Raw genomic sequence first — 18,468 nt, 5'->3', positions numbered from 1 at the left:
TTAGATTCCTCCCATAAATTCTTAAAAGGCTTTTTATATTAGCATCCCACAAAATGTTGAATGCATCTCACATTAAAATTTAATATTAAATGATTTATTTATCCTACTATGCAATGATAATTTTGACATTATTAGGTTTAAAAAAAATTCTAAATACACCCCAAATCATTTTTAACGTATTATGTATCTTCTTCACCTATCAAAATCTCTCCAACCCTCCATTGTTGAACAAAACTCTAACCAATGAAACTACGAACATGTTGATTGAGAAGTTATTTTTGACGAATGAAACACGAAATCGATTTTTCGGAAGCTTCAAATGAGGTAAGACTTCATATTTTTATTGTTTTAGTGACATCGATAATTATTTAATCTTGCTTTTGCTGCATTATTCAAGTTTCTATGTTCGTATTCATCTTCTAGTGATCACAGGGATTACATGAAGAATTAAACATCTAAAATTACCACCAAATATTAAAAACAGATGACATGAATTTTAATGGTGGAATTGAAAACAACCCACATATGCTTTAAATCCGAGGGGGCATATTTTGTCAAAATTTCAGTCGGCATTTTTTGTCCAAATTAAAAGCTTTATAAGATTTGAGAAATGTGGGGTATATAGAACATACGGGGTGTATGTAGAAAATGCAAGGTGTATATTGAGAATGTGAGGTGTGAGGGTATTATGGGGAAGTAAGTGGGGTGTATTAAGATAAGTTTTCATTCAAAAAGCAAATGTGGGGTGTATTAAGTATGTGAGGTTTATTCAACAATTTGTTGGATGTCAATATAATAAGCCTTTTTAAAAAATTATATTCATTTATCAGGTTTTATCTTCAGATTTAATGGATTAAATTTTGATTTAATTTGAGGAAATTACATATGATCTTCGATGCCTTTAAAAGGCTACTCCACCAACACACCTGCAATATACACCAGCATTATATTCTTCATACTTTCTTCTATTATTTTTGCGCAACGATTGTGTGACCTAGAGACATATTTGAATATATAAACTTATAAAAGCACCTCCAAAGAAGATGTTAAAAAATCCATATTAGAAACACCAGTAAAAAGACAACATGATGGTTTTCCAACTAAAATGTCAATTCTTATGTGGCATGACGTTAATTGCCAGCAAATATGGTTGCTGTGAAACAAAATTTTAACAAAGATCAACGTGCCACATAAGCTTTCAAATTTAAATTTTATGTTTAAAACTTGACATCTCATTTGAAGATATTCTAACTTAAATGGTTAATTAATAATAAAAAAAAATATTTTGTAATTAATATTCCTTGTTCAAATCCACCTCCTCAATGACATAAGGACATTACAGATCATTCCTCATAATTCATCCGCCCATGATGAGAAAAGGGCAAGAGGTCTACAAGGATAATCGATTGTATATTAATGTTGTTAATTAATTATGTCAGTTACTTGCTTTTGGACGAATCTTGGGGAGAAAACCACTAGATTTAGTTCACGTTATTCTTCATTAGAATTTTGACGTCGAAAACTTTCGCCTCATCATTGAACTAAGAAAATTGATGAGTTTGATTTAAAGATGAATCAAAGTGCAAATTAAATACCAATTCCTTGGGGTTTCTCTCTCCACTTTTTCTTTTCTTTTGTTTGTAAAATCTTAAGCTTTTTTTGGTTCCAAAAATAAATAAATAAATAAAATCTTTAGCGTTTTGCAAAATATGGACTAATAATAAGACAACACTGAATGCGATTCTATTGCACGCGGTCATGTTTTGTTTTCAACCCCTTTTTCCCATAGATACTAAAAGTGAACTTCTTATTCTAATCTAAATTAAAGCTATATAAATAAATTAAAAAATACTAAATGTAAGCACTTGGACAATTGATGATAATGTTAGTGAAAAATATTCAAAGAATTTTTTTTTCTGAACAAACTATATTATTTACACTAAAATGATGGGGGAGTGGGTTAAGCCTTACAATGAACTAGTAATAATATAGTTCAAATTCTTCCTTGGTAAAAATTGAACCTGTAATGCAATAATAGTTTAGTATACAATATAACAATTTGATTTAGGAGTGCTTTTCTTCAAATCGAGAATTTAAGTGTTTTAAACTATTAAAAGAAGTTTTGAAAGAAAAAAAAAACTAATAGTATACAAATAAAAGTTATAAAAAAATTAAAAAAAAAACTCTGTAAAAACCTACTACATGATTAAGACAATCATTTATTTTTTTTATAGAAATCAAACAAAGTAGATAATTTTCGTTCATGTTGTAGGGGACTACAGAATGTGAATACGAAAAACTTTAGGGTAAATGACAAAAAACTACCTCAACTATTAGTCGCACGACACTATCATATCTCATCTTTTAAATTTTACAATATCATACCTCATCTTTAGAATTTGTTCCAATGTTATACCTCTGTTAGTTTGTCCGTGAATTTCTCAGTTAAATGCTGACGTTGATTTATCCGGGGCCCAGTTCCTTGCCCAAATGGATTCCACGTGGCACCACACCCAATGTTTTCTCGCCAAATGGTATCCATCTAACATTCCCAATACACGTGGCTTTCTCATCGGATGACACGTGGATATTCCATTAAAATTTAAAAAGTAAGGGTACGTTGTAAAGTGTGCCATTCGAATTGGTTTTCCCCCCGGTACACCCAAACCTTGTCGATCTAATTTCATTCCCAATTCCAGAAAAAGAAGAACCCTAACCCTAGTTCTCATACCAGCAACTCCAAATCTCGAACAATCAGATTAGAAATTCAACGAAAAACCCAAATCATCTTGTCGACTCACTTCCCTGACTTTGTTGGTGTTGGAAGGGGTTTCATCTGAGTTCCATTAGCTTCGAAGAAAAATCGAAGGGTTCGACATGGGGTGGTACGTGCACGAGGATCCTGACGAAACGATGCCTACCTATTGTAAGTTTTTTTTGTGCTTTTGATGATTCCAAATGCATACTGAACTTATTTATTGGAATAGGTTGAATGTGGGTTTTGTTTATTCTTGTTTGAAAATGTGGATTTATGCTTTGTGAAATCGAAATGTACCTGAGGTGTAGGATAAATGGTTTGTAGCTTTGTTTATTCTTGTTTGAAAAGGTGGATTTATTCTTTGTTAATTCGAAATAGTTCCTAAGGTGTCAGATAATGGGTTTGTAGCTTTGTTTATTCTTGTTTGAAAAGGTGGTTTTATGCTTTCTTAATTCGAAATGGTTATTGAGTTGTTGGGCAATAGGTTTGTTGCTTTGTTTATTCTTGTCGATATAAGGTGGTTTGTTGCCTTGTTGCTTTGTTTATTCTTGTCAAGATAAGGTTATTTGTTGTGGTTTGTTGCTTTATTGCTTTGTTTATTCTTGTCAAGAAATGGTTAATTGCATATAGTGTGTATGATTTGGCTTTTCTTAGTCATGTGCTTTCTTTTGTGAAGAATGTTGTGCTTTGGTTTTTGTTGGCTTCTGATTAGGTTAAAATGCAATTTCTTTTGTTTATTGTTGGCTTTTAATTAGGGTTTGTTTTTGTGAATTTCAGTATATCCAGAACTATTATCTATTAAATTGCATCATGGTAACTTATGACCTTTACACTAGGGAAAAAGAAGAAGAGCAACGGGAAGAAGAATTTGATACTGCAACTCTGGAACAAAATGTGGTTGATGATTCAGACTATAACTCTGATGCCCTTAAGAGTGTACACTCTTTAGATGATGAAGGACGCAAAAAAACATAAGTGTTTTCCATAGTTCAATCAGAAAACAAACATGAAAAATCCCACTCTTACACTAGGGCTTGTTTTCAAGGATCATGTGCAATTCAAGCGAGCTGTTATCATGTACTCCCTAGTGAATGGATATGGGGAAATCCACTTTCTTAGGAATGAGAAGTTGAAAGTCATAGTAAAGTGTGCAAAAGGCTGCCCTTGGAAGTGTTGTGTTGGAAAAATGTATAGTTCAAACAGCATACGGATCAATACCATATTTGATGAACAAACCTGTGGGAGAACTTGGGCAAACAAGAACTTGAAGTCCTCTTTGCTGACGGATTTGTACATGGACAGGATAAAACTTAATCCCACATAGCATGTGGATTTCTTTTTAGCAACTGTCGAATCAGAGTGGAATCATGGTTGTACAAAGAGGAAGGCTTACAAGGCTTTAGATAGGGCTTTGAAGATCATTGAGGGAAAACATGCAGAGCAATACACAAAGTTGTGGGATTTTGCTAAGGAAGTGAAGAAGACTAACCCTGGAAGCACTGTGAAGGTGAAGTTGGATAGGCAAAGGTTCCAAAGGATATATGTGTGCTTAGGGGCTTGCAAAGAAGGGTTTAAGTCAGGGTGCAGACCATTGATAGGATTAGATGAGTGCCATTTAAAGAGTGTACGTGGAGGTTAGCTATTTTGTGATGTTGGGATTGATCCAAATGATGAAACATGAGTTATAGCTTATGCAGTGGTAGAAATTGAGAATAAATCTAATTGGATTTGGTTCTTAGAGTTACCGGCCGTTAATGTTGGGATTTGTCAATCAACAGGGATGGACATTTATCAGTGATCAACAAAAGGGGTTAATTCCAGCCTTTAAAAAAGTCCTCCCTAATTCCCACCACAGATTTTGTGTGAAACATTTGTATACCAACTTCAGAAATATGTTCAAGGGGAAAACTTTGAAGGATGCTTTATGGTCAATGGTCAGAACAACAACAGTTCCCCGCTTCAAAAGGCAATGGAGGATATGAAGAAGCCAGATGAAAAGGCCTACAATTGGTTGGTGAAGAAGCCTGCACATCATTGGAGCAAGTCCCATTTTGAAACATATCTCAAGTGTGACATGTTGCTGAATAATCTCTGTGAAAGTTTCAATGTTGTCATACTTGTGCCAAGACAAAAACCTATTGTCACCATGCTACTCCTTATTCACATACTTTTGATGAAGAGAATTCAGATGAGAAGGGATATAATGGTGAACAAGGTTGGAGATCTCTGTCCTAAAATCAAGAAGAAGTTGGAGGAAGCCAAAATTCAAAGTGGCAGGTGCATTGCACAATGGTTAGGGGGCGCTAAATTTCAAGTTGATGCTGGTAGGGGTGGGCACGGTTTGGTTTGGTGCGGTTTTAAGTGAAACCAAAACCGAAACCGAATTGTTTTGCGGTTCGGTTTGGTGCGGTTTTGAAGCCAAAACCAAAATGAAACCAAACCGTTTGGTTCGGTTCGGTGCGGTTTCAAATGGTTTCGGTTTGGTTTTTAAGAAAAAATGTACAATTTGCAATTTAACATATTAATAAGCATTTCCCAATAGCAATAAGAAAAAGACATTTGTTATGTAAACAATTAACATGTTGCATGCAGTTGTGATGTTAAAACATGTTTGTGCAACAAAAGGGTGTCCCTCACCATGTTTATCATAAAACAAGTTGAATAAATTTGAATTCATTAAACGTGAGCGAAACTTTGATACTAGAATATGTGATATCATGCTTCAAATAAGTGGACTTCATTAGATCATTGTTCAACTCTTGATAACAAGATTAGTCCACCCTTGTACATATATGTATGTGTGATGGTATAAAATAATATAGGTCCTTCAAGTTAATGAACGAAAGAAAGTGATGAATGATGATATTCTAGTGTGGTTGAGTCTCATACTAAGTGTATGGATTCTAACAAACAACCAATTAAAACATGAAATATAATATGGACATTTAATTAAATGTTTATTAATATTTGCGGTGTGGTTTAGTTTCGGTGCGGTTTTCAAAAGCCAAAACCAAAACCAAACCGTTTTCTATGTTGCAGTTTGGTTTCAAAACCGAAACCGTTTCAAAACCGCAAAACCAAACCGTTCGGTGCGGTTCGATTTGGTTCGTGTTTCTGTTTCGGTTTTCGGTTCTAAGTGCCCACCCCTAGATGTTGGAAAGGGAAGCAATATGTGGTTGACTTGGTTAAGAAAACATGTTCTTGCAGAAAGTATGGCTTGACACGAATCCCATGCAACCATGCAATAGCGGCCATAAATTTCAAGAAAAAAAAACCGATGGACTATGTCGATGCTTATTATTCGAAGGCACGGTACTTGGAGGTGTATTCTCATTTAGTAATGTTGATGAATGGGATGTCTTTGTGGGAGGAAACTGAAAACCCACTAATATTGCCTCCTACATATACAAGGCAACCTGGAAGGCTGAGGAGGAGAAGAAACAAGGAAGCTGCTGAGAAGGACAATGAGGGTGAACAAACTCTCACAAACCCAACCAATAATCTTCAAGGTCCTCCTCAGCCACTTAAGCTAGGAAGGAAAGGGTAAGGTAGTTTGAAATGTACCATATGCAAAAAGGAATGTCATAATGCAAGAACCCATGATAGACATCTTCATCCAAAGGACAAACAGGTAACATTTTCTACTTTATGTGGTTTTTTAAATCCTTTAACATCATATCAGACTCTTAATCCTTTAAATTGCTTTGTAGGCATCCATATCTGCTCACAAGGACAATCACCATCCACATCTACACCTAAAAAGAGGACAAGGAAAACACAGGTAAAAACTTAACCATTTCCTTAGTTGTAAAACATTTGGATTTAGTTAAAAGCTTGCTTTGTCTCTTAATGAACTTTGGATTTAGGCTTCACAATCAGTAGCTAAATCACCTAGAAGCACCAAGCATATAAAGACCAAGCAAACCAATAAATGAATCATCCAAAGGCACCAAGCACATAAATACCAACCAATCCAGCCAACAGTTTTTTGCACAGATGATTGTTTTTTGTAAAGGAATTCTAAAGTTAGAATAGGCTTTATGCATCTAGTACGTCTTTTGTGAATTGAATGGATGATGTAGCAGGTTTTTATGAATTCAGTAGGTTTCGTAATGTTGGTTGGAGATGTTAGATGAATTCAATTAGTTTTTTTAACAGGTTTATTAATTTATGGATAATTAAGCAGGTTTTATGCATAATTTGGTCTATTTCATATTTTTCTTCGGAAATGATGAGTAGTTTGTGCTTGAATATACTTGTTTTGTTGTGGTTATATCATTATTTTTGGGTGAGATTTTTCAAATTTGAGGTCAAGGATGATAGTCTGTGCTTAAAATGGTTCCTGACCTTTTTCTCACATTTTGGCGGGAAAGTGAATTTCAAATTTCAAATTTTGAAATTCAAATTACCAACAAACAAAAAAATCAAATATATTTTCTAACGTGGATGCCATTTTAGCAGGAAAACATTAGGTGTGGTGCCACGTGGAATTCATCTGGGCAAGGAACTGGGCCCTGGATCAAACTACGTCAGCATTTAACTGAGAAATTCACAGACAAGCTAACAGAGGTATAACATTGAACAAATTCTAAAGATGAGGTATGACATTGTCAATTTTGAAAGATAAGGCATGATAGTGTCGTTCAACCCATAATTAAAGTAGTTTTGTGTAATTTACCCAAAACTTTACTATGCATACTAAGAAGAGCCAATAAAAGAAAAATATTTCCCTTCTTGTTCTCTCTTTGGGTTATACTCAACAGAATACTATAATTTTTTTTTTTTAGGAAACTGCATAAATTTCATTCAATAAAGTGATAAATAAACTACACTGTACATGACAAGAAGACATCCTCCTCAGGTAGATCAGATATTACAAGTTACAACAGGTTGAGTCAGTCCCATACCTCCAAAGCATATAATAGTATTCACCTGATCTGACCTCAGCGGCCAATCAAATTCTGCCAATCTTGCATGAAACCATTAGATAATGTAACCTTCAATTTATCACATCAAAGTTAATTAACTTTGAGACTCTCTAGCTTTAAATATAGAAATGAGAAAGTGCTAGTCAGTTGAGGTGAGGATACGAGACATGATATTAACCATAATCTGTCATGCATGGCTCTGAGGTAAATTTTTTATTCAATACGTCTTCTATAAAATTGAGTTTCTAAAGCAACTTTGACACCGGTTTTAAATATAAATTTATAGCTTCTTTTTTCTTTTGGTTTTTTCATCACTCGATGTGTTTTTTTTTATAAGTAAACTTAGTAGGTATATAGCTAGTGGAAGACAGATTGAGTGATCCTTGTAAGCTTGGGAAGTCCCTTTAATTAGGCTCCCTTCACAATCCAATGCACCCATGATCATGGTACCATCCAAATATAATATTATCTCTTACTACTTTTATAAAGTGTAAAGTAATCAAAGTATTAGTTTATGGGAAGCAATCCTACGTGAATGGTCGGTAAATGCTATGGCACTCAATGGGATAAAGTAATGTTTTGCGTCAAACCGCATTCGGATACAACAAAACAAGCCCGTTTGGAAAGCATTGCACATGCCATGCATATTGATAATTGGTGGCAACAGCAAGTGATATGATCGATTAATTGATGAAAAATGTGGCTCCTATCCCACCACATTGTTCGTGAGTTCTTTGTGCATCTTCTGCAGGTCCTGTCCACTGAAATTAATTTGAAAGCTTCTACTTGTGGAATGAGATTTTTCAACTTATTGGATTTCTTTTAATTCATGTAAAAATTTGCAATAGGATGGGGACAGATCCTAAGAGCTAAACCAAAACGTGGACATGTATGGAGAAGATATCGCATCTTGCATTTGGACCATTAATCATTTTAGTGGCAAAAAAATTTACGGAAAATTGACAACGTATACACAGTATTATTATGGTAAAGGCTTATCCACCCCTAAATGCTTTAGTAATTTCATTTTGTACAACTAATGTTAGTAATTATTAAAAACTTTTCTTGTAGTGTTATTATCAAATAGTATCGATAACATATGTATACTCAATTTATGTTAACTAGAGCATCGATAACATATCAAGATGATCGATAACAAAGAAGTAATTGCAACGGTGCTATTTTCTTAGGGTTATTCTTATTTTATTTAGCATTCTCGACACCTATGTAATTTTTTTTCTTTCACTTTCATTCTTTAATCTGCTCCTGTAAGTTTGAGTTCTATTTTTCTGGGATTTAAATTTTAATTAGCTAGCTAGTTTAAAAGTAGACGTTTCAGACTTGAACTTGAACCTAATTATGTCATTTGGAAATGGAGTAAGAAATTTTGGGAATCTTATTCCTGGTTCAAAACTATGACTATTGACTATTAACTGGTAAATTAATGTACGAAAAAACTCGAACCCGAAGGTCACGCCATATCACACTCAATCACGCTAAACTCTTTCCCTACGCAGTAGTTTTGCTTGACCTAATTAGCCATTCTCTGTTTAGTCACGTCTTCCTCTTCTTCGTGAAACTTACCAATGCTTTTCTTTTCGGTGTTAGAAGAGGTCTCAAATTTTCACTCTCTTCTCACTTTCAATTCTTTAAATTTGTATATCTGACTCTCTCACATGAGCTATGAACGTGATCACGTTGGGAAATCTCTACAAAACTTGCGTGTTGCAGCAAATAAACGAAAAGGTTATCAGCTCCATAGCGATCAAATGTGGGAAATCTTAATAAGGGCCACAGCGGGGCACGTGCCCCACTTGTGTTTTTGTCCTTAAAAAGCGGTTTGAGCAGGAGCCCTGTTAAATTGCAGATTCCTTCCGTGCTTGGTATGACGTCGAGTCGAATTATGGTGAATAATAATAAACTCACCACCACCACAAATTGTATCACTCGGTCCTAATCCTTTTTGCCATTTTAATTATATCTTTAGATCAATAGTGTTATAGTCCATAAAGAAGAAATTGGAGTAAAGTCTATATGATTTATCTCTTTGTGGACTATACCAATATTGATCTATTGATACAATTAAAATGGCAAAAAAGGATGGGGATGTACGTTAAGTATACAATGAGTACTGGTTATACAAGTTTTCGATAAAATGTCTCACTTAAAAGAACTTTAAAAAGTTTTTGGCACTTTGCCTGCTGCTTTTGGGGTTCTACGAGAATCTACATCGACCACTGCTTAGTTGTGCCCCAGATAATCTAACTTTTTAACTATGCCCCTGCACCTACATACGTAACTTATGTTGCATCAACCAAGGAAAATTCATTGTACAAGAACATTTTCTAATACGAAGGGCTAGTTATCATACTTAACAAATTCTAGGGTTCGTGAGAGCATGTGATGTCAATAATATATACCATCAATGTGATACATGTGATATCAATAATAGTCAATTTTTCTATTTATTTGTACTAGTATTTCATATATGCATGGGTGGCTATTGGCTATATACTTATATAATATATGTTCTTCTGGTTTGTTAGTGGTTAAGAAAAGGGAAAAAACGGAAAAATAATGGGTGGCTTTGACTATTGAATTTTGACCAACTAGGGTATTGAGTATTAACCATGACTGCAATCGTGGCATACTAACTGATTTGTGTAGACTATCTTCCCTATCTATGATAATAATAGTTTAATCACATGGTGAATTACATTAAGAAAAGTATTTGACCTTTTGCCCTCGTCTGTTTAGTTATGTAATATTTGATTTTTCTTTAATTGGCTAAAAAAAAGAGAGAAAAGGTGCAAGATCGTGGATAAAAGGTGAAAGATGTGGATGTAAGAAGCCAAATTATATATGGCTTTCGTTGAACATATTGATATCATCGGGGCATATGTAATGAAAAAGAAGCAAGCATTGCATATAGAAGCTGGTCAACTTACAAAGACTGGAAATTTTTCTGTGGTGAGGTTCATAAAGCATAGATTTGATTAGATCGATATCTGTCTAGTCACAAAGAAGGAAAGGTGGCTGTCTGCAATGTATCTGCCCCAATTCTTTCAATTCCAATTTGTTTAAAATGATCATTAGTTTACGTGACAAGCACAGAAATGTCGAATATATTCTTGGGGAGCTTTCCTGCAAACTTCGTGTGACATGTTAAGTATTTGAATTGACGTATTTTGAGACAGAATCAAATAAAGCAAATGACTTTGACTCTTTTGGGTCGTGGTTTTGATGTGTGACTAGTTAGCCAATGGTCACGGATCATTATGGGGACAAAATAAGGTTCAATTTTAGGAGGGACCAAACAGTTCCCATGCGCCAAGAAAGTTTGAACTTGGGAATGGACGATGGAGATTGATTCACAATGTGGGTGGAGTTAGATGAACAATATTTGATTTGTAAACCTTGGTGAATTTTCTTCAAGATTTAATCAAACATATGACTGGTAATAAGGTCACGTTTTCCATAATCAAATTTCAAGATGGAATATGTTGAATGAGATTCTAAAATCTTTCCATGAAGTTTTAACATACAAACAACTCTATGTGTTAATAACGATATTTTTCGAGAAGCTACATATAACATACTTTCGCTATGTTAGAACAAAATTATAATCAGCTTTGTGTTTGGTCTAGTAATTTTCCTCATGCAATAGTTCTTAATTTGAACTTATATTGTCTTAAAAAAAATTATTTAGACCCATTTATTTTTTCTCTACATGCAACTAAACAATTTTCTCTACTAACCTCTCAATTTTGCCCTTAATAAATGAGAAAAAGTAAATAAAGACGGGTGTTTTTCTCCCTACACATCCAAGAACCTAAAACCACCACACAATTGCACCTTTTCATTATTTCGGGCGAACCAAAACCAAACATCGGCAAAAATATTCCCCGTGGTCGTCGACAATTGTTAGCTCCTTCGATTCTTTTCCTTACGTTTCTCCTCCTTCCTTTTCTGACCTTAAGAAGAAAATAAAGCACTATACTTGTAGGCATCGGCATCGAACATGGCTATGTACCTTTCTCCTTTTAACACCAACTAGCCTCTTCGCACACACTTATACATGTGTCAATTGACCTTTTATGTTATCAACAAATAAATCTCTTTTTTTTTGTTGGATCTATTTTTTTATTAAAATATTAAAAATAACAAATGACAGTAACCACACACTAATCAATTTTTACCCTAACTAATCAATTTTAATATTTTGGAAAACTGGTTAAAGAAAGTGCAAAATTTGGTATTATGAATGATTCACCATTTTTGCCCTCTCATATATAGAGATTCACATCCACCTCTCTCTTTCCCGATTGATTTGATCCAAGTTCGCACAGAGAGAGAGAGAGAGAGAGAGAGAGAGAGAGAGAGAGAGAGAGATGAGAGGACTGATTGAATTCGTCGGAGCTTCGATTGTGTTCACTAGGAAAAAGTAGAGTGTCTTGTTTTGGTGGGTAGCGTGAAAACCACCATTCCTTTGTGGTTTCCCCGATGGTTGAGGAAGCCATCTACAAGTTCTAATTGTTAATTTTTTTTTAATTTATTTCAGGCAAAGTTGGAATTTTACTAAATAAGTTGTTAAGTTAAGTGTAGAGACAAGGTAAATAGGTTCAAATAAAATTTTCAAAAAAAAATAAATTATGCATTAATTTGATCTTGAGCCCATGTACACGTAAAATTGAATTTTGATTTTAGTATAAAGATTTATTTTGGTGACGAGATAAATAAAAGAAATGAAATCTTAGCCAAAGTGTAAATGAAGAGAAATTTTGAGCTGAGGCTGCCGTGGTAGGTAGCACATTTAGCAGGGAGCGAGACCTCGTCAACTAGGGTCTGAGGTCTCACCCCCTTACAATTGTTCTGAGGCGACCGCACCAAAGAACTTCTCGTAAATGTAAGCCCATACAAAATGAGGGTTCAATGAGTTAGTCTCTACGTTGGTCAAAACTCAATGAGCTGACAAGATGTTGGACCTTGTTATTTTGGACCAAAGCATTGAATAGATAGAAGGATAAATTATTGCATTGTTACTTAGTAGTACGATCTAGTGACATCTTCTTCACTTGTAAGTGATCGAATCTCGTAAATGATGAGTTCGATAAAAAACTAGAACCAATTTCCTCATGAATGTGTGACATAAAACATACATTGGAGCTCTATCTATTCTTTGCTATTTAATTTGTGTTGAAAAAATATGAATCATGAGAATGCTGGTCCGTATACTCCACTTCAAGCTATGCTCTACGCATCTCCAAATATCAAAATTTTCTGTTGGTAGTCTTCAAAAATTAAATCTTTGACAAAGGGTTGCTCCATAGCATATCCTGCACATGAAGAAGCTTAGAGTTATGGTTATGCTGACACGGAATTGTGAAAGAGAGACAAGCAAACGAATGACTATGCCATGTTTTATGCTAACAAAGCCTAAGGGCTCATTTGGAAATGCTTTTAAAACAACTAAAAGCGCTTTAAAAGAAATTGTTTTTGGGTTCCAAAAGCACTTCAAGTGTTTTTTCAGGATTCACTTGCGTTTTTACTGAGGATTGGTTCCAAAAACTTTTTCACCAAAACCGCTTTCAGCCATTTTAAAGCACTTCCAAATGAGTGCATTCATTACATTTAGACTTGTTTTCATTATTCAATCATAGTGACATAGAAATAGTTGTGATTAGCATGAGAAAGAGATTCTTACTAGACACCAACTTTCCTTGAAATCAGCTTTTGAAGATTTTACCAGTGTCCGCGCTCTGTAAAAACTTGGGAAAAACAAAGTCTCAATGTGTTTGTTGTCAAAGGGGAATCGAAAGAAGCAAAAGAATCCCGGAAATGGAGGTATATAACTATAGAGGAATGTATTACAGCAGGACTATGCAAAGGGATTACAATGCAGAAAACTATGCTTAACTACAACGATGTTTAACAAATGGTGCTGCCTGTGTATAAGTGTGGTTGTGCTGCCTATCAGGAATTACTTACATATTTATGCGAACCCGAAGCAGGGGCTACTCCCAAATTAAAAGGTGTGTTTGCCTAGAGACAGCCGAAAAAGTCAATCAGATAATCTTGTTATGCTCATCTCCTTGAGTAGTAAAGCTGACAAACTAAAATTTACCATGACACGGAATTTGAATAAACAACAATTTTAGTATTTAGACCGTTTACCTCTCTTATGCTCTACTTATAGCCTACTTGTAGCATCAAATGGCGATAGCTCCGACCGCGCATAATACGCTGCCATTTATATTGTAGAAACTTAGGGAAACTCATCTGCATCCGTTCTTGGACAAGCCTGAAATCAAATAACTGCATAACTGACCAGACAGAGCTTCATGATCATGTTCTTGTACCTTCAGTCCAAGAAAAATAGCTTACCATCTTACAATACACCGCTGAATGCCTCTAGATATGGGGCGAATGATGGACGGATCCCGTTGAGCATACAGCAAACCAACCTAAGAAATGATAAGAAATGCATGAGCTAAATATTAATATTGCAATGCTTATCTGTCTGCAAATGAATGAAATTGAAGAGACGTATCTACCTCCACCAATGCACCAGCAGAAGGATCGTCCATGATCTCAAGGCTACAGTCAGCTAGATAATTAATCTGCACCCAAGTAAAAAGTTCTTGAAAACAGTATTATAGATCTGAGAAATGAAGTCTAAGCCATAAGAAATATGAGTGCACCCAGCACATAGCAAATGGTTAACACAAATTTTTACTGCGCATAACTAGTAGTTCTACCAAGACATAAATAAAACAAGAAACCATGGACTACGTACTCCAAATTCTGTATTGATTAGAGACTGCACAAAATCCATCAGCTGAATCTTTGCCCATTCAAGGCACATGGTGGGATTATTTTTAGGTGGAGGATGTCTCCAAGGTGCCCCAAAGCGTAGTCTATCTTTTGAAATTTTTCCACTTCGTGCATCAGCAGCAAACTTTTGAAGGAGCCCCAGAGCTTTGTCCATGGCCGGATTCACTACAGTAATCTAAATGAATAGACTTGAATAGCAAGTAAGGCAGCACAAGGTGCACAATAAACCACAGTTGTTAACAGGCCAGGTTAGTGCGTACATTAGTCCAGGAAATCAAGAATATGATGAAGTGAACCGAAATTCCAACAAGGTGAATTTGCAAGTAATATATCATGAGACTTCCATACACTTATCAATGAACCAAAATGTAAATAGGACAACAAAGGTTCATGAAATTACAAGGACAATGAGTATGATGCATCATGCTCCAAAAAAACTTACTTGCAAATAAGCTAAATATGAATCCACAATGTCTTCAAACGTGCTATCTTTGTTGTCTTCTAACCTTCAGATGAACAAAAACGGTATTTATGTACTATTTAAAACTATATACAAATATAGTAGTCATTAACCATGTAGCATCAATCTTGGAAAAATTAGGGACAGGTTGATTGGTGAAGTAGACATAGATATTGCCTTTGCCCTTACACTTCCCTTTTTATGACAAAGTTATATTACTTGATTTCAACTGTGACTGATGAAAATGTGTGTCAAAGATGAAAGAGGTATCCACAGATAACATAGTTGAAGTTATATCTAAGACGTGATGCACATCACTTACGTATTCAGCTTCTAGTACATGTGGCATATATCTACATGATATGATATGGTAAAAAACAAATATAAATATCAGCCTTACTGTTGATAGTAATTGGCCTGCTTGAGTGCATAGAGCTCAAATAGGTGTCGTGGGTTTGGGCCAAACACCTCAGCAATCACCGACCACTGAATTTTGACAAAAATAATGCTAAAGGTCATGAAAATGTCCAGCATTTTGTGATATAAAGAAAACAAATATGGCAAGAAAATGAAGAATCATTAGGAAATCTGATGGACCTAATTTCAGAATTAGTAGGAAACCCTATGGATTTTAATTTGCCACTGCCCAATTTTACTGTACTTCAAAGTATGTTTATTCAAAATTAGAGAAGCGTATTACCTCTGAATTACTGAAATAATCATTAACCATATGCAACTTAGCTTCCTGGGGACTCCAGCCAAAAGCCTGCAGAACAAACCAAGTTTAAACCCATGATAACCCCCAGTATCCTCACAATATTCCGAACATGAATATGACACTTCTAGAACAGGCCCCGCAATGACATGACAGTCTAAGTTGTGTCGTGCCTGGCAGGGGGCTCAACATTTTCAATGGGTTGTGAGAGGAACAGTCACACGATAAGCTCATACAAGGCAAGAACACACTACGGACTCATACCCACGCACAAAATGTAGCAGATACAATTTAAAAAACAAAAACTCAAATCTAGAAGACCACGTCCCAAAAAATAAGGAATTGAACACAATGCAAGTCACTCAACAAATGTTCCCATGCTTCATGCTTCACGCTTAAGGTATTAGTATGTCAACAGCAGAAAAGAATAACTAGTGTTTGTTCCTTTTGGTCAATGAAGTAAAGGCAAATGCAACCACATGTAGAGTCTCAGTTTAAATACCTCACGAGAGATGAATATGTCCGGAAATCCAAAATCCATGTAAGCTTGATATGAATAGTAACTGAAACAAAGCAACATAAATTAGAATTCAAACAAGCAAGAAAATAACTTGATAAGTGGGCAGTTGCAGAAGTTTAAAAGGTTAATTATCAACTTGTGACATCAAACTGTACAAGTGATATGATGTTAAAGAAACACAAATGGCTAGGAATGATTCTCACCTATCCGATGTCACGAGTACAACAGGAAAGCATCTCTCATTTGCACCTAAAGCAATTATTCTCCATATTAGACTGTCATGGTACATGGATCCACAGACTGATGAATTCTCATCCAACAGAATCGCATTCTTTAAAACTTCGACATTGTTAATAACCAGCTTAGGCTGCTCCATATAATAACAACCGTCAGTCAATTGGAGATTCATATAAACACAAAACACTAATCAAAGTCCTCAAATTTACACACCTAATTTGAAGCATGATTAGAACTTAAGAACAAAGCCTTGTATGCTGAACATAGCTTACGATTAATTCCACTACCGAAAAATGTGAACTTTATTACCTGGAAATGATCAATTTCAGCTGCTTGTGACAACAACTCCAACAACAAACAAGGCCAATCAGTACTAGAATTTGCCAAAGACCTCGAAAACCCACCGGTCCGATTCAAATGTGCAATGGCATTAGCCCTCCAACTTTGCTGCTGCTTAATCACCTCCTTTGCCAATCTCAATGCCACAACGGCCTCCCTATAATACGAAGCCTCTTCCAACGGTACATTCTTCTTCTTCTCAGTCAAACCCAAAATCCCATCAATCTCTTGGGCATTACATCGAGCACTTAGCGCGAACACCGCCCGATCCCACAAAACCGACCCGGAAACTTTCTCAGAAACCGCATTCTTGGAAGCACCATTGCCGGCAATAACGCGACGAAGGGCGGTGTTAAGACCGTGCCATTTGCTGAGAGTGGAGAAGATTTGATGGGAGCTGATGGAACCCAGCTGGACGCCCTTGTGAGCCATGGATTCGAGGCAGTTTTCGAGCTTGGTTCGGCAATTGGGCAAAGTGGGCGGGGGGCAATTGGACCATGAAGCCCATGGAAACGACTGATTGAACTGCGGATGGTGGTCTTTGATGGACTCGGCGAAGTCGACGTAGCCGGTGAGGTGAGGGCCTTTGTTCCACTCCCCAAGCAAACCTGAAGAAAGACGAAGTGTTAGAATCTAGAGAGAGAGAGAGAGAGAGAGAGAGAGAGAGAGAGAGAGATAGTAAAAGGGTGATTACGTTCGAGGATGAGGGTGGTTTTGCCGACGCCTCTGGGGCCGTGGAGGATCAGAGGCTGAGGGACGCGGTGGTGCTGGGCGTGGTTGTTGAGCACGGTTTCTAGCAAAGGCCGGGGGATGATCTTCCATGGTTTGTTCACCATTTTCTGAGATTTGTGAAGCTCACTCACTGTGTGTTGATCGTGGTGGAAGAAGAAAGGGGTATTAGGAGGGTTTTAGAGACCAAACAAGGGCGGCCTCCGCAATATACCTGAACAACTGTTTCTTTTTTTTTCCCAATTCCTTGATTTGGCTTGCTTTTTTTGGTTTCTTGTGACCAAAATGTTTCACAATAATTACCTATGTGTGGTAAATTTGGATTAATTCAGTTCGTCATGATAGTGTGCTCGACTTCTTGTTCATTAATTCGAATTCTCATTTTTATAAATTGAAGCAATGACAAATGCGAGTTAAGCCATATTATAAAAATAATGTGTCCAACTCATCATACTCGAATTTGAATCATCGTTCTTATACATTGAAATAATTAAGAGTAACAAAAAACATGAGTGGTATTGTGTGGTATTGAGTTTTTGTTTAAAGTTTACAAGGGAGGATAAAGATCCACTCTGAATTTCATCATCCGGAGCCGAAGGACCACGCAAGTCAGACCACTCAAATTGAATCTGACGGGCCTCATTAATTTATTTCGCTGGCCCACCTTAAACAAATTAAGGGTTTCGATTTCTCTTTCACACAAACCAAATGCGTTCAGATTTTTTGGTCCTTATGCTATGGACACCAAGGTCTGGAGAGGATAGCATCCTTATCAAATACGTGTTCAATTGATGTCTATGTATTACAATTTATTTTTATTACAAAAAGTTTAGCATAAATCAATATATGACATGCATTGCTAAATTTAATGATTGACCATGCTGTTTTAAACACTTAAAACGATCATCGAATGACAATGATAACTTCCTCCAATAGATCGAGGAGAGG

The 18,468-nt window shown here is 35.8% G+C and overlaps 2 protein-coding genes across 5 annotated transcripts; one reads left to right on the top strand and one right to left on the bottom strand.

Moving 5' to 3' along the window:
* Window positions 1-3,568: 3,568 nt before the first annotated feature.
* Window positions 3,569-6,305, top strand: LOC139193334 (uncharacterized). The gene is made up of 4 exons (XM_070816325.1): window positions 3,569-3,694; window positions 4,083-4,265; window positions 4,647-5,035; window positions 5,966-6,305. Exons 1-4 carry the CDS (start codon window positions 3,569-3,571, stop codon window positions 6,303-6,305), a joined length of 1,038 nt encoding a protein of 345 aa, XP_070672426.1.
* Window positions 6,306-12,698: 6,393 nt separating this feature from the next.
* LOC103404959 (uncharacterized) lies at window positions 12,699-17,761 on the bottom strand. 4 transcript variants are annotated; one of them, XM_070817077.1, is made up of 14 exons: window positions 17,486-17,761; window positions 16,762-17,399; window positions 16,419-16,582; window positions 16,198-16,258; window positions 15,681-15,746; window positions 15,381-15,466; window positions 14,963-15,026; window positions 14,483-14,695; window positions 14,241-14,306; window positions 14,071-14,150; window positions 13,861-13,987; window positions 13,675-13,728; window positions 13,391-13,454; window positions 12,699-13,022 (listed from the first exon to the last, which is right to left on the bottom strand). In XM_070817077.1, exons 1-11 carry the CDS (start codon window positions 17,625-17,627, stop codon window positions 13,873-13,875), a joined length of 1,695 nt encoding a protein of 564 aa, XP_070673178.1. In that variant the 5' UTR covers window positions 17,628-17,761; the 3' UTR covers window positions 12,699-13,022; window positions 13,391-13,454; window positions 13,675-13,728; window positions 13,861-13,872. The 4 variants fall into 4 exon arrangements, with proteins under 4 accessions (XP_070673178.1, XP_070673179.1, XP_070673180.1 ...); XM_070817078.1 differs by having other exon boundaries at window positions 13,391-13,445; XM_070817079.1 differs by lacking the exon at window positions 13,391-13,454.
* Between the last annotated feature and the right edge of the window lie 707 nt (window positions 17,762-18,468).

Source organism: Malus domestica, chromosome 17, assembly GCF_042453785.1.
Source record: "Malus domestica chromosome 17, GDT2T_hap1".
Taxonomy (NCBI): domain Eukaryota; kingdom Viridiplantae; phylum Streptophyta; class Magnoliopsida; order Rosales; family Rosaceae; genus Malus; species Malus domestica.
This window is presented reverse-complemented; position numbering and strand designations above follow the sequence as displayed.

Excerpts from the sequence above, each read along its gene's own strand:
- LOC139193334 (XM_070816325.1), top strand. The coding sequence starts at position 3,569 with ATGGTAACTTATGACCTTTACACTAGGGAAAAAGAAGAAGAGCAACGG. Across the intron at positions 3,695-4,082 it reads ACTCTGATGCCCTTAAGAGT|CATGTGGATTTCTTTTTAGC; the intron begins GTACACTCTTTA and ends AATCCCACATAG. Across the intron at positions 4,266-4,646 it reads ACCCTGGAAGCACTGTGAAG|AAATATGTTCAAGGGGAAAA; the intron begins GTGAAGTTGGAT and ends TACCAACTTCAG.
- LOC103404959 (XM_070817077.1), bottom strand. The coding sequence starts at position 17,627 with ATGGTGAACAAACCATGGAAGATCATCCCCCGGCCTTTGCTAGAAACC. Across the intron at positions 17,400-17,485 it reads AACCACCCTCATCCTCGAAC|GTTTGCTTGGGGAGTGGAAC; the intron begins GTAATCACCCTT and ends GTCTTTCTTCAG. Across the intron at positions 14,307-14,482 it reads TAATCAATACAGAATTTGGA|ATTAATTATCTAGCTGACTG; the intron begins GTACGTAGTCCA and ends ACTTGGGTGCAG.